Source organism: Rosa rugosa, chromosome 5 (genome assembly GCF_958449725.1).
Source record: "Rosa rugosa chromosome 5, drRosRugo1.1, whole genome shotgun sequence".
Lineage (NCBI taxonomy): Eukaryota > Viridiplantae > Streptophyta > Magnoliopsida > Rosales > Rosaceae > Rosa > Rosa rugosa.
This window is the reverse complement of record NC_084824.1, coordinates 52,581,567-52,597,379: the sequence shown is the minus strand read 5'-3', so window position 1 is coordinate 52,597,379 and position 15,813 is coordinate 52,581,567. Positions and strand designations below refer to the sequence as shown.

Sequence of the window (15,813 nt, the reverse complement as noted above, 5' to 3'; positions counted from 1 at the left end):
TGTGAACCCTAGCCATGCTCCTATATATACCCACCTCTTTGACGTTGAAAAGGGTTCCACATCCCTTAAAAAAATTCAGAAAAATTATATTGTTGCGGTGAGCTTCTCTCATTTTCTCTCCATCCTCTAAAGCAAGCCACGGAGTTCAAGCAAGGCCGAAGGGAGAAGAAGGAGCCGTGACTATTCCTCCACCATCCACCATTGAAGACTTGCTTTCAAGCTTCAAGGATCACAACGAAAATCATCCATCCTCATATTCCATCCACGGTGTAATTCGACCTCTACTTTGTAACCTTTGTTTGAATTTCGTTGGTTTGCTTTAGTTGACATTCATGATTGAACAAAGTTATTATTTCTGGAATTTTTATGATTAAATGAGAATTTTCAGATTCTATTATTGTAATTCGAGAGTTGCTTATGTGGGTTTGTTTAATTAAATTTGCGTTATAGATAACTTTTGTATTTGAATCTTATGTGGTTGCAAACACTTAGGGTTTCGATATAATTGGTGCTAGGTTTAAGAACATGAAATCGACTTTTCGTTTTGTGTAAACTTGAATCAAAGTAGTAAAAGTTTTGAGCAAAGATCGAATTTAATTAACGAGGATTGCAATTAGGTGGACTTTTCCATACTAAGTTGTACACTTGAGTTGATAGCCTTTCTTTATGTGTAATGCATTAAACATGACATGATTGACTAGCTTTCTAGGGTTTGATTGCATGTTTGATAGGATTAATCTAGGTTCTTTCGCTTAGATTAATTAGCATTGAAAAGTAAAAAATGGGAATTCATTTGCTTTCGAATGTTTCACATGATCAACTCCTTTCTCATGACTTAGATGAACAATATTAGGGTTTGAATCAATTTTAATCATAGTTTCGGTTTTGATCTTTGTTCTCTCATTCCATTCGTATTTTTATGTTTTTGCAATTTAATTGTTTTGTTAACTTAGTTTTATTTTCGAAAAACCAAAAACAAAATCCCCCCTAATTTCGTGTAAAATGTTTATAGTTGTGAATATCTTTGTAAATATTATACTTTGTTTTAATTTTAATTGTTTAATTGTTTGACAATGACAGGTGTACCCTCAATCCCCGGAATAGAACGATCCCTATTTGCTTATACTACTAACGATATTTTCAGGGTTAAATTATGCGCTTGCAAAAAGCGTATCATAACGGGATCGCTTGGTGGTATGACTACTATGACAACTACTACGACTGTAGATGCATCTGCATCTGCATATCTATTTGGGTCTTTGCATAGTCATAATGTTCCTGTTTCTAGTGGTCAATTTGTTGGTTCTCAACCTGTGAGTGCTGGAATTTATTCATCAGTGAATGGAGTGAGTGGGTGGTTTCAAACTGCTGGGGATTATGGAATGAGTAATGACCCTAGACTGTTCATGGACCCAAAGTTGAGTAATAATCCCATTTTAGGTTATGATCCTTCCTATTTTGGAATTTTTGAACATGATCAATGTTCTAAATCAGCACCACAAAGCACTCATTCATCTATTCCACTACATCATATGCCACACAACTCTGTGCAATCTCAGTTACCAACTAGTGGATTTCATTCCAATGTGACTAGTGCAATACCAACAGGACCCCAAAGTAGTTCTATGGGTATGAGTGGCTTCCAATCCAAACGGAGCATCCCAACTACTACGCCAACCATTTCTAACACGTTATCATCTCCACCAATCTATTCCACAACTACTACTCCATATCCCCACTTTTTCTATCCATACACCCAATTTCACCCACATAGTCAATTTCATCCATATCATTATCAACATACTCACAACCATGGGTCAAGCCACCATCAAGTCCAGGACCAAAATCTGCCTACCATGAAACAAATTCGGTTGGATTTTCCAGTATTTGGTGGGGAAGATCCCTTGGAGTTGCTTAATAGAGCTGAACAATTTTTTCAATTGTATCAAATTCCAGAAGAGAAGAAAATCTCCATTGCATCGATGCACCTGACTGGTATAGCTGCTAGTTTGTGGCAATTACATTTACAAGACAATCCTAGTTCCTGGTCTGGCCTAGTTGAGCTGATGATGCAGCAATTTGGTGGTTACAATAAGCTTGACTACCAAGCTGCTTTGGCAAAAATGCAACAAGTGGGTACTGTTACAGAGTTCCGAGATCAGTTTACAAAAATGTCTTGCCGAGCACCAGGGTTTTCTCCTAAACTTCGATTGGCTTGCTTCATAGGAGGGTTGAAAGAAGAAATTAGAACTGATGTGAGCCTTATGAAACCTTCCAACTTGATGGAGGCCTTTGAGCTTTCCAAGGCTTTTGAAGCGAGAAATTCAGGACATAAGAATTGGAAACAAAACCAGTCTAAATCTTCTTTTTCAGGTACCAAACAGATTGTTGCACCGCCAGCTCCTGTACAGAGATCACAGTTTGGAAATCAGTCCGCTACTGCAAAACCTTATGGCAGCAATCATTCAAACTTCTCAACTGACAGAAAGTATTCCCAAGCTGAGTATAGAGATCGAAGGAATCGAAAACAGTGCTTCTTTTGTGATGAACCCTACACTTCTGATCATATATGTAACCGAGGCGCTAGAGCTTTACTTATTGAGGGTTTTAGTGCTGTTGGATCACAAGGTGAAGAGCATGCTACAGTTATGGAGGATTTACTTACCGGTGAGACAATGGAGGAAGCTCCACTCATTTCTTTACATGTACTTTCTGATGTCAACAAGCCAGAGACAATGCAGTTGAAAGGCCAAATTGGAAAGAACAGGTCAGTGCATATACTTGTGGATTGTGGAGCAACTCACAATTTTGTTCATCCCTGTTTACTCAAGTATTACACAGGTGTAGTTGACAAGGGTTGCCCTCTGAATGTACGGGTGGCTAGTGGAGAAATAATGAAGACCAGAGGTTATGTTTCAAACCTTCAACTTGATATTCAAGGACAAGACATTGAAGCATATTTTTATATTTTACCCGTCTCAGGATGTGAGGTCATTTTGGGAGCAGCTTGGCTTCGTACTTTGGGGGATATTGTTTGAAATTTTGACAAGCTTACCATGAAGTTTGTTAAAAATGACCTCCAATATCACTTGCAGGGAGTTGAATCTGAAAACATTGAAGTCATAACTTGTGAACAGATGACCAGTCTTTTGGCTAAGGAGAGGGAAGCTATGTTGATAGAATTAAGGCACACAGATGACAATAGGCAAAAACCTCATGTCCATCCTAAACTCAAACAATTGGTGGAGCAATTTAGTGAACTCTTCCAGCCTCCCACTTCTCTACCTCCTAAGAGAAGTCATGATCACAGGATACCTCTACTTCCAGGTACAGTTCCTGTAAATGTGCGCCCTTATAGATATCCTTATTATCAAAAGACAGAGATTGAAAAAATTGTGAGAGAAATGTTAGCTGCCGGAGTGATCCAACCAAGTGTAAGTTCTTTCTCTTCTCCAGTCTTATTAGTAAAGAAGAAAGATGGCACTTCTCGTATGTGTGTAGATTATTGAAGCCTCAATGCTGTGACTGTCAAGGATAAGTTTCCAATACCAGTGATTGACGAATTGTTGGATGAAGTTGGTGGTTTTGCTTATTTTACCAAGCTTGACCTCAGGTCTGGCTATCATCAAATCAGGATGGAGAGTGAGGATGTAAGCAAGACTGCTTTTCGCACACATGATGGTCATTATGAATTTTTAGTGATGCCATTTGGTCTGACCAATGCACCATCAACATTTCAGTCCTTGATGAATGATGTATTTCGAGATATGTTGAGGAAGTACGTATTGGTTTTCTTTGATGATATCCTCATTTATAGTTCATCTTTGGAAGAGCATATTCAACACTTGTCACAGGTCTTTACTCGGATGCAGGAACACAATCTCAAAGTTAAGATGTCTAAATGCACTTTTGGGGCGGATAATGTTGAGTATTTGGGGCATATAGTTTCTGCAAAGGGAGTGGCAGTTGACCCAAATAAAATCAAGAGCATTGTGCAATGGGTAAAGCCAAGAACCATGAAAGGATTACGGGGATTTTTGGGTCTTGCGGGATACTACAGAAAATATGTGAAGGACTTTGGTATCATTGCTAAGCCTTTAACAGATATGCTCAAGAAGGATGGGTTCAAATGGTCTCCTGCAAGTGAGAAAGCTTTTGAAGATCTTAAAGTACCTATGACTACAACCCTAGTTCTGGCTCTCCCTAACTTTACTAAAGACTTCACCATTGAATGTGATGCTTCTGATTTGGGAATTGGAGCAGTACTATCTCAAGATAATCATCCCATTTCTTTCTTAAGCAAAGTGTTAGCTCCAAAGCATCGAGCTTTGTCCGTGTATGACAAGGAGATGATGGCAGTGGTGTTTGCGGTCCAACAATGGAGGCCGTACCTACTCGGGCATCATTTCAACATCATTACAGACCATAGGACAATTCAGCATTTTCTTCACCAAAGAATCACTACCCCAACACAGCAAAAATGGTTGATCAAGTTGATTGGCTATGATTACACAGTGAAGTATAGGGCAGGAAAAAACAATGTGGTTCCAGATGTACTCTCTAGACAAGTGGAGCTCAATACTATTGTGGGAGTATCAAGTCCCATTTCCCAATTCATGTTTGATTTACAGAATGACACTTTGGTAGATCCTGAGGCTGCACAACTGATTCATGAGCTTCAACAAGGTATGTGCTCTAAAAAGGGATATTCCATTATTAATAACAATCTGTATTATAAAGGAAGAATGTTTGTGCCTTTGATTCACTCTTGGAGAGATAAGGTGTTGAATGAATGTCATGCTGGCCTAGTTGGTGGTCATTCTGGTTACCTGAGAACTTACAAGAGGGTTACAAGAACCTTCATGTGGCCTGGAGTAAAAAAATTTGTTAAAAAATGGGTAGCGGAATGTGATGTGTGCCAAAGGAATCACTATGAAGCCATTCTTCCTCCAGGCTTACTCTTACCTTTGGCTATTCCTGAAAGAGCTTGGCAAGGCATCTCGATGGATTTTATAGAGGGTCTACCCAATGATCAGGGAAAATCAGTACTATGGGTAATTGTTGACAGGTTTAGCAAGTATGTCCACTTTATTCCAATTAGCCATCCTTATACTGCTAAAACAATTGCTGAATTATTTGTGAAAGAGATTTTCAGATTGCATGGTATGCCTGAAGCAATTGTAACAAACAGAGATCCTATTTTTCTTAGCCAATTTTGGGAAGCTTTTTTCAAAATGCAGGGGACTAAACTACACAGGAGCACAGCTTACCATCCCGAGTCTGACGGCCAAACAGAAAATCTTAATAGAACTGTCGAGCAGTACTTGAGATGCATGATCACTGAGAAAGATGGTAGTTGGGTTTCATTGATTCCATGGGCTGAATTTTGGTACAACTCTACGTATCATTCAGCAATCCAAATGTCTCCATTTGAGGCTTTGTATGGTTATCCTCCTCCCAAGGTAGTCCCATATCTTCCCAATTCCACTAATGTTCATGATGTTGATGTTGATGTTGCTCTACGAGATAGGGATGAGATTTTGGCAAGATTGAAGCTTAATTTGGAGCAGGCTCGAGCTAGAATGAAATCCTATGTGGATAAACACAGAACTGAAAGGGAGTTTGAGATAAATGATTGGGTTTACTTGAAGCTGCAATCTTACAAGCAACAGTCAGTGAAATGCAGACACTCCAATAAGTTGGCTCCTAGGTTCTATGGTCCATTCCAAGTGATAGCTAAGGTAAACAAGGTAAACAAGTTGGCTCCTAGGTTCTATGGTCCATTCCAAGTGATAGCTAAGGTAAACAAGGTTGCTTATAAATTACTATTAACTCCTGATTCAAGGGTACACCCTGTCTTTCATGTGTCACTGTTAAAAAAGAAAGTTGGTGCGAATACAACTGTTCAGGCACATATGCCACCTTCATTGAACCCTTTGAATCCAAGGTGGTACCCAGCTAAAGTGTTGGGAAGAGGTATTTTCAAGAAAAAGAATGCACCAGTTACCAAATGGCTTATACAATGGGTGGGAGCTTCTATGGAGGATGCAACGTGGATGGAAGCTGATGAAGTTATGAGATTGTATCCAGCTGATTTCAAGGATGAGTAGTTGTCTCTGCAGCAGGGTGGGATGTTGGGATACCAACTTAGTATACCAACTACTTATTAGTAAAACGCAGCGTTTTGGTTGATATATTGTGATGCCCCGGAAATTCGTATTTATTTTCCGAGGATTTTCCGGAATTTAAAGTGTAGGTGTCGGACGGTTTCGTGGCTCGTGGATGGAGCGGAAGTGTTTCGGGCGAATAATTATTCAGGAAGCGTCATTTTAAAGGGGGCGCAAGGGTTGACTTTTTATTCGTGGGTTTCTCCGAAAAATTCCTTCACGAAAGTTGTAGAGTGCGTCGATACGAGTTCGTGGACATGTGGAACGCGAGAATCAGAGTTCGTATGAAGAAGTTATAGCCGTCGGACAAAGTTTCCATTTTGGTATATATAGAAGATTTTTCCGGAAATTGCAAAAAAGGCCAGGTTTCCATTTTGGGAAACCCAGCTCTGTTTCTCTTCTCTCCCGAGCCTGCGTCGCACCTTCCACTTCGCCGGCTTCGTTCTTCCTCCTCCGGCCACCATAGGACTCGATCCAAGGTGGGTTGTGTTCGCCTTGCTTCCCTCTACACGTCTGTGGAAGAAATCGAGGGTGGGTCGAGCTGTAGCTCGTGCTACAACGTCGAGAAAAACCCGAGAAGAGGTCGGAATCGCCTCTATTCGCCGATCTTCGTTCTCCCAGCTCCAGCCACCTTTGGCGGTGGTTCCAAAAGGGATTCTGCACTTCAAGGGATGTAGATCATTTCCCCCAAGGTGGCTTGCATCGATTTCATCTGTGGAGATCGAATTGGAACGAATTCAAAACTAGGGTTCATCGGATCCGTCGGCTTCTAAGGTAAAATTCGATCGATCGGTTCATATTTGGACTTTGGTGTAGTTATGAAAGTTGAAATTGGGGTTGAGATGAAGAACTTTGGTGTTGGGAGTTTTGTCAAATTCCGACTTTGGGCTGGCGGAGGCGCCGCCACTGTGGTGGTGTTTTCTGGTGGTTTCCGGCCACCTCAGGGATAGTTTATGTTCTTGATTTCGATCTACTCGTCGATACGAGCATTTCGATATATTGTTTGTAATTTTTGGAGATCGTATGAGCATGTTGTTATTTTTACGGTTTTGGACCGTTCGATGTTTCGATCCGTGAGGATTCGAGCTTCCGATCGACTTGTGGTTTTGGCATATCGATCGTAGAAGTATTCCGGAGACATTGGGTGGTCTCGGATGTGGTTTCGCCTCGATTGGCGTCACTTTGGGGATTTTAGTTCAAAACAGGGGTTTTGGACTTAAATCGTTTGTGGATTGTTGCTAAGTTGAAAACGTATGTGACTAGGTACTTGACGAGGTATCCTTGGACGGTTGTTTTGTGGAGTGGCTGCCTTGTTCTGTATTGATGACGCAGCGGGAATTTCGAGGTGAGTAAATCTCGCGATATGTGTTATGAGCCTAGTTACCATATTGTCTTGGAGTTATGGGATTAACTGTGACTATTGATGGTATTAGTGGCATTTCTGAATGGATGACTATGTGTGTATATATATATATTATGGGGTATATATATATACATATGTATTCATGTATTAGTGGCATTTCAGTGGATGACTATGTGTGTATATATATATATATATTATGGGGTATATATATATACATATGTATTCATGTATTAGTGGCTTCGTGGTGAATCTTTGTGATGATTGTCATGTAAGGCTTGTGTAGGAATATCTGTGTGATGAATCGATGACATCAATATGATGAATCTTTGTGATGATTGTAATGTAAAGCTTGTGTAGAAATATCTGTGTAGCTTGTGTAGGAATATTTGTGTGATGATTTCTATCTGTGTGATGACTAGCAATGAATGTAGGTGATGATCGCTATCTATGTGATGACCAGCGATATCTGTGTGATGAATATGTGTGAGGATCGCTATCTGTGTGATGACTGGCGATATCTGTGTGATGATTAGTTGGACGATCGCTATCTGTGTGATGACTGGCGATATCTGCGTGATGATTAGTTGGACGATCGCTATCTGTGTGATGACTGGCGATATCTGTTGTTGAGAGAAAATTGTACACAGTGAGCGTAAATGTCACCCAACATAATTTCACTCGTATTCATTTAGTGAATAGAGTTTTAATTATTTCGGGTTCGACCCATTCAAGACAGAATGTGTCTCTTAATTATATTCCCTTATTACAGGGAAACACCCTTTGATTCTATTTATGAATAAACCAATTGTGGATGTGTGTTTGTTTATTTGTTTTTGCGGCTGCACCCGGATATTTGAATGGGTTGCCTACGTACCCTTGGAGAGGGATCAAGCCACTCATAGTTCAAGAGTTCCAATGGGTGAATGACCCATTGGAGGGTATGGCTTTTTTTGGAATAGGAATAGTGTTTGGACGAATTTGGTGTAAGTAAACCAGATATTCGATTTGTTTTTGATTTGTTTGGAAAGGTTGTGACGTTTCCTGGTGTTTGGTGGAATTTGACTGATGAGGTCAGGGATTCAGATTGGATGAACCAGGGAGTCATGGATTTTATTTGGAAAGGCTGTGACGTTTCCTGATGTTTGGCAGAATTTGACTGATGAGGTCAGGGATTCGGATTGGATGAACCAGGGAGTCATGGATTTTATTTGGAAAGGCTGTGACGTTTCCTGATGTTTGGCAGAATTTGACTGATGAGGTCAGGGATTCGGATTGGATGAACCAGGGAGTCATGGATTTTATTTGGAAAGGCTGTGACGTTTCCTGATTTTTGGCAGAATTTGACTGATGAGGTCAGGGATTCGGATTGGATGAACCAGGGAGTCAGAAATTTTGTTTGGACTTGCGATTGCATCTAGTGGGTCGCTAGATTGCCTACATACCCTCGAGGAGGGATCAAATCATTGTAGTTCTTGGAATTTGTATTTTTGGTGTTGGGAGAATTTTTGTGTCGACGGATGTACATATATTTATTTTTTTTAATCCGTCGGATGTATTTCTTATGCAGACACCCGAATTTAATTTGGTTACGCGATGTGTTGAATCTTGTACTGGGCCGTATGAATGGGCTTTTGCGTTGTCGACGAACGAAATTGGCCGGACCCGAACATCGCGATAAACGGGCTTAAAGGGTGGTCTGTATTTCTAGGCCTTTAGCTCCATGCTGTGTCAGGCCCGAATAAAATGATTTGGACACCCACATTTATACTTGGGCTTTAGTTTCTGCAGGCCCGAGTGTGCAAGTGGTCTGTACACCCATGTTTCTTCTTCGGGTTTAGATCAAGCCCAAATGTATTTCTTGTCTCTAGCTCATCAGAGGCGCAGCTGGAACTAGAGAGCTAAGTAGGAGATGGGGATCATCCTCGGTCCAAATTCGGAGAAGGGAACACGTCCCTGTACTCTCCATAAAATGGAGGAATCTTCATTTAATTCTGCTTTGACATTGAGTTCTGCATCACTGTCTATAACGCAGAATCTGGTACTCCACCTTTCTTGAACTTTATCATCTCTTCTTGAGGAGGGGGTCTTGATTAACTAGAATTCTTGACTGCGTACTGACAGAGGCTTCCCAATTTTTGTTGCTACGGGTTCAACTTTCATTGTGGCAATTGGTTGATCAACTGGTGTGCAGAGCTAGCGCTAGCCATCCTTCGAATTCTGGTGCGACTCACTCTGTTGTAACCTTTTGTTCACAAACCAAAACAATCAAACTTGCTTTTGTCTTCTTGCTTAACACGTACAGCACAACCTCAAGCAATTCTTCTTCTAATTAATCACTTAATCTTTGCCTTCATTAATTTGTCTTGTCTACCACACACCACCGCTTCAATTAAACAATCAACTTGTCACATTTTGGTCTTTTTTATCAGACCACCGTTTCAAAAACAAAGCAAAGTTTAATTAATCTTTCCTTTGCTTCTGAGCATCTGGACCATGTCTTTCCATCAATTGCTTTCCATTGATTTCACTCAGTTGTATTGCTTTAATTTAAACCCGGCTTCGGTTACTCCAACAGTCCAACACCACCAAACTCCACCGCCAATTTTGGGTGAGACTTCTTACTTGGTATTTTGCCTATGAGTTTCGGGTTTTGCATGGCTTGTTTTGGAGGTGGTGATTTAGTAGAGGCTTTGACAGCATGGCCTCCGTGCAGATTGTGGCATTGAAACTCGGCCGTTCATGAACGACCATTTGTTCCAATGCTTAGAAATTGCAGCAGATAAGATTGCATTAAGACTCTGGCCGTTCATGAACGACCGTATTCGTCTTAATGCATCGGACAAAGAAACTAGCAGGAGGTTGTTCATGAACAGCCTCTCATTTGTTTGCAGCAAGCTTAATCGATGGATCGGTGCGTTTCCCTGCACATTGAGAGATCTCAGTAATGAAAGACAAGAACATCATGTATACATGAGCTTCTCTCTCAGAGTTTAGCTTCGATCGCGATGGAGCTTTGGGTTTGATTGCTACTTTTATTCCCCTCTTGCTCTCTGTATTTTTTGCTTTGTGCCTCTCCCCCTTCGTGGCTTCAATACTGTTTAAATTATATGGCCACGTCCGTGGTGATCGGATCAGGTTTAGACTCTTATTTGAATTTGAACCTTAGTAAACCAAGTTGATCCTTTTATCCCCCCCAGAGCATCTATATAGCATGACCAGTCAAATGAATTTGAATTTCAAATGGTGCATGCATGTTTCACGTCCCACATCTTATCATAATCTTCCAAATTTGATAATCAAGTTTGATGTGGATAAGAACACTAGCCGATCATCTTTCTTATTTTGTCATTTCCTCTTCATTTGATTTGTTTATGTAGGGACTTCATACCACAAGGAGTCTATCCGTAATAATTGATCGGAAGGCTACGTAATCTGTGGTTCAAGTAAAAATGGAACAATGTAATTTTTTTTATCTCAACATCTGTGTGATGACTGGCGATATCTGCGTGATGATTAGTTGGATGATCGCTATCTGTGTGATGACTGGCGATATCTGTGTGATGATTAGTTGGATGATCGCTATCTGTGTGATGACTGGCGATATCTGTGTGATGATTAGTTGGATGATCGCTATCTGTGTGATGACTGGCGATATCTGTGTGATGATTAGTTGGACGATCGCTAACTGTGTGATGACTGGCGATATCTGAGTGATGATTAGTTGGATGATCGCTATCAGTGTGATGATCAGTAGGATGATGGCTATCTGTGTGATGATCGGTGAAATCTGTGTGATGATCAGTGTGATGACAGCTCGGTAGCGGAGCTGAATTGTTATTAAGTTAACAATAATGGAGATGACTGCTGTGATGGTCGGGGCTACCTACAGACGTCAGAGTGCTGTGATGATTGATTGTTGGTTTGATTTATCTTGAAGACCATAGTGGTGACGATTGTGCTCTGTGTTAGGATAGAAAGGTGATTCATTGTTTTCACCTTTGATGTCATGTTGATGACAAAGGCTCCTAGTGGGGAGGGAATGAGCGTGGTTTGGGGTTCGCCGTAGGGCGTTAGAATGGTATCAAACATTGCTTGAGGAAGTCTTGTTTGATTGAATTTGTGTAATGGGACGCTAGTTGAGAATCTAAGCATGAGGCTGTAGTCACCAGTTGACTTATGTAGGCACGATATGGAAGATTATGGAATCGATGGCTATAGGTGTGAGCTATGTGTATATCGTGTTTAGGTTGAGGTGACTTAAGAAATGTGTTTTGCTTTGTGGTTCTGAGTTTACTCATACGAGCTTCATAAGCTTACCGGGTTTGTTGTGTGGCAACCCGGTTCACTATTCAATGGATTTCTGTAGGGGTTAATCCTGCAGGTCAGGGTAATCGTGGCTGAAGCTGAGGTGGCGTGCTGGCGGCATTACGGGTAGGAAGCAAATTTTGTTGGCTTTGTCATTGTTATGACTTCCGCTATGTAGCAAAACTCTGAGGAGCATTTACGTTTTATTTTGTGATGGCAATTTAATTCGTAAGCTTATGTAATATATGACTCTACGGAGCGGGTCAATATTGACATAGTAGGTTCAGGGCATCAATATGTGTGTAGTTAAAAGGAGAAAAAGTTTCCAGGTATTTTGTATTGATGACTGAACGTTCACGCATGTATAATTATGGGGTTATATATCGATTTTTATTTGTGTTAAAAATCAGGGGCGTGACATATATGCCTATATATACTCTGTTTCTTTCATTTTGTAATTCAACTATCGAATATCTATAAAAGTCTATTTTCTCTTTCAGTTTTTCCTTGTTTTCTTCTCTTTCATTTTTGAGGGTACTCATCATGAACCAAGACCAGGAAGTGTGGTTCCTTTCGGTTTTGTGGCTTTTGAGGTTTCACTAGTATGTCTTTTTTTTTTTGAAAGGAAGACGACAAACTATATTAAGTGAAAATTGAGGATTACATGGAGTGATGCATAAAACATCAAAAGAAAGCAATAAAACATAACAAGATGCACAAACGCATCTGTAATGAAGAAAAAACAATAAAGCATAATTAGATGCAGATGCACAATCGCATCGAGAATAAAAAGTAACCAGGTAACCATGTGACTTGATGCCGTAAGGCATTGCTGCACTGCATATGTCACTGAAGCAGTGTAAATAGAAGAGTAACCGTAACTGTAACCGATGATATGACCACCTAGGAGAGGCGATTCGCTCACCAAGAGATCGAAAGCGACCAAGGGTGTCAGAACCTCGGATTTAGGCAGACGAACTCTGAAGAACCAGAACCAATACCAGAACAATATGAGCAGCTGTTTCGGACCCAAGATCCGAAATAGAATACGACCTGGATCCCAAATGCGGATCCAAATCCGGCCTGAGTCCAAAGTCAAATCTGCCAAAGCAGACTCGACAAAAGCCCAAGCCCATCTGAAGCTGATTTGGACACCCAAGTACATGGGCACCCTATCAGACCTTCTCTGGGGACCCGCACATCTACTCTCCCACTGCAGCCGTCGAATGCCACCAGTGGAAGGACCCACGGCGCTGCCTCCACCATCCACGCACAGCCCCAGAACGCCTCGTCCTGCTCCGCCGCGCCACACCAGAGCGCCTCGTCCTGCTCCGCCGCGCCACCAATCCTTGAGAAGATCCGATCTCAGAACCACGAGCCCATGCCGGAAAAGGCCCTACCCCAACCACTGAACCTCCGTCCCACAGTAATCAGATCCCGATTGATGCAGAGCCGGACGAGAATCCTCATAATTCAGGCGTACAGCCAAGTGCCCCCGCCACCCAACCTCATAGCCAAAATTCCAAGAAATCTTCAAAGTCCCTGGATCCCAGATCCGGATCCGGCCAAACAACTCTGAATTCCCAGCAAAAGGTCGGCGACCACTTGCCCAAGTCGAGCGCAGCCTTGAATCCCAGGCTGTAAAGACCCAAGAGAAAGAGAACAGATCACGATCCGCCACCGCTGGAGGAGTTGTAGACCACTCCTTTGAAAAGCAAACCGGAAGAAAAGAGGAGACGGTATTCACCGCACTCGAGGTATACGACACCAATGGATGTGCCGACATTGATCTCCATCGGAGAGGGAGAAAGTTGCAGAAGCGTCCACCCATCGAGGCGGCGTTCTCTCTTCGCACAAAAAGTACCGAATGTGTATACTTAAAAATTTCACTAGTATGTCTTAGTTCCCAGTGAAGAGATGAAACAGATCAGCCACGGGAATAGAGTAAAATACTAAATTTTAAAAAAAGAAGCAAAAAAAAGACTAGAGAAAGAAATCTTTCTTGATACAGGTGAGATAGTGAAATTTGGAAACAGAGAAGGAAACTAAGAAGGAGAAGAGATTGAGAAAGAGAAGAAGATAATGTCGTTAATCTACAAAAGCCAAATTTTTGGATAATTATTAATCATCTACCGAGGTGTATTATTAATGACCCTTATATTTGGAATCTACAGTTTACATGAAAAACCAAGAACAAACAATAGCCAAGAAGAGAATCCAGATCCAGGGAGTACATGACAAAGATGGAAAATTTTCGTACAATTTGTCAAACACACCTAAGCATAAGCTGCTTGGACGGAGTAATTAATGTTGATTTTTCTTATGGCAATTGCCATATGTCTTTTGATAATTCATATGGAGATGCTATAAATATTATATTTTTCAGTGTAACATTTTAATTTTTATTCATAGATGATTAATTGCTAATGCAAGAAAAACCCCAGTTGTATAACCAAAAATTAGTTTTTTTTTTTTTTGAAAGAAAAATGTTACAAAACAAAACCACAAAAAACACCCATTCCCATCTGGTCAAACTGAAACGCTGAGAACACCCGAAAGGGGTAAGCAAGAAAACTAAACCTTAGGATTCTAATGATTATATACTAAAGATGCTAATTGATCAGCCACAAAATTAACTTCTCTAAAAATATGCCTAAAGATTTTATTATGGAACTATGATGCTAAAAGTTTTTTTTTTTTTTTTTGGTCAATATGATGCTAAAAGTTGGATATCCCAAACCAAAACTTGGATTCTCCAAGAAATAGATGTTTTTCCCATAATATTTGTTTGGCTCCAAAACCAGTGTGGTTAGCAAACTGTCTTTTTTGATTGCGCGAGTGTGCCAACACCTTGCGGTGTAGTCGTCGGGGCGTCCCTTGACCTGACTTCTTCTCAAACGTTGTGGACAAGGAGAGCACCAACCTCGTCACCAGGTTCTTTTCTCTGCCTTTCGGAAAGGACTTCCGCCTTACGGATAAGGACTTGTGGTGTGATCTCTTGCATCATCGAGTCGATACTTAACGTTGTAGGTTAAGCAGAGCAATCGCCGGGAAGTAGGAGAAAGCACGAATTTGCTAAAGCGTGACTTTAGCTTCGCTGGATTGCGAGGGCGTTACCCTTGCTTCGCTGATTTCAACTAGGTTGAAGGTAGGTTTGTTCCGGATAGACTTTGATAATCTGAGAGATTTGTTTATTGAAGAGTTGTGTGTGTTATTGTCCCTTGAAACCTGGTATTTATACCTAGGGTTTCGACTGTTCCTTGCCATAGAAGGATTATTGATTGAAGATTCCTAATTGGTTTACTTGAATCCTATAAGGGCTCGTTTTCCTTATGGACTCCGGAATGGGTGAAGGTGTAACCCAAACTCAAGTAGACTCATTTTTGGGCCGCAAGTATTGGCCCGCTATGCTCAATCCTCTTAAAGGATATTGCCAAAATTACTTTTAGGCTCAAACAATACTATTAATGAGAAGCTTCAATTCGAATCTCCTTCCACCATGATGTGGGTATACTTTTAAAGAAGACCAGTATGCAATCATTTCCTTAGAGAAGTAGCTTCGATCTGCAACTAAAACATTAGTAGAACCAATATTCCTACAAGCAGCAACTAAAGGATTACCATAAGAATTTCTAAGAATAAAACCAATTGATGCATAGCCATTTTTGACAGACACATCAAAATTTAATTTAACAAACTGATCTTAAGGAGGTTGCCATTCACTATACCACAAAGTTAATCAGACAACTGTCGAACGACTGTTGTCTGAATGAAAAACCTGCTGTTGTCTAGTAGCCTGATGTCTGATTGACCTCGTTCAGACAACTGTCGATAACAGTTGTCTGTTGCTCAGTCACACAACACATATAAGCCAAAATTTGTTGTCTGAATTTACCCAAAATCTAATGCGTGTTAACTTAGACAACTGCTTGTTATTTTGGTATTGAGTGAAATGAACCTCAGACTACAGATACTTTT

The 15,813-nt window shown here is 40.8% G+C and overlaps 1 protein-coding gene across 1 annotated transcript; it reads left to right on the top strand.

Annotated features, from left to right (window-relative positions):
- The first annotated feature begins 1,205 nt into the window (after positions 1-1,205).
- LOC133711877 (uncharacterized) lies at positions 1,206-6,110 on the top strand. Its single transcript, XM_062137958.1, has 3 exons — positions 1,206-2,990; positions 3,096-3,434; positions 3,534-6,110. Exons 1-3 carry the CDS (start codon positions 1,206-1,208, stop codon positions 6,108-6,110), a joined length of 4,701 nt encoding a protein of 1,566 aa, XP_061993942.1.
- The last annotated feature ends 9,703 nt before the right edge of the window (positions 6,111-15,813 follow it).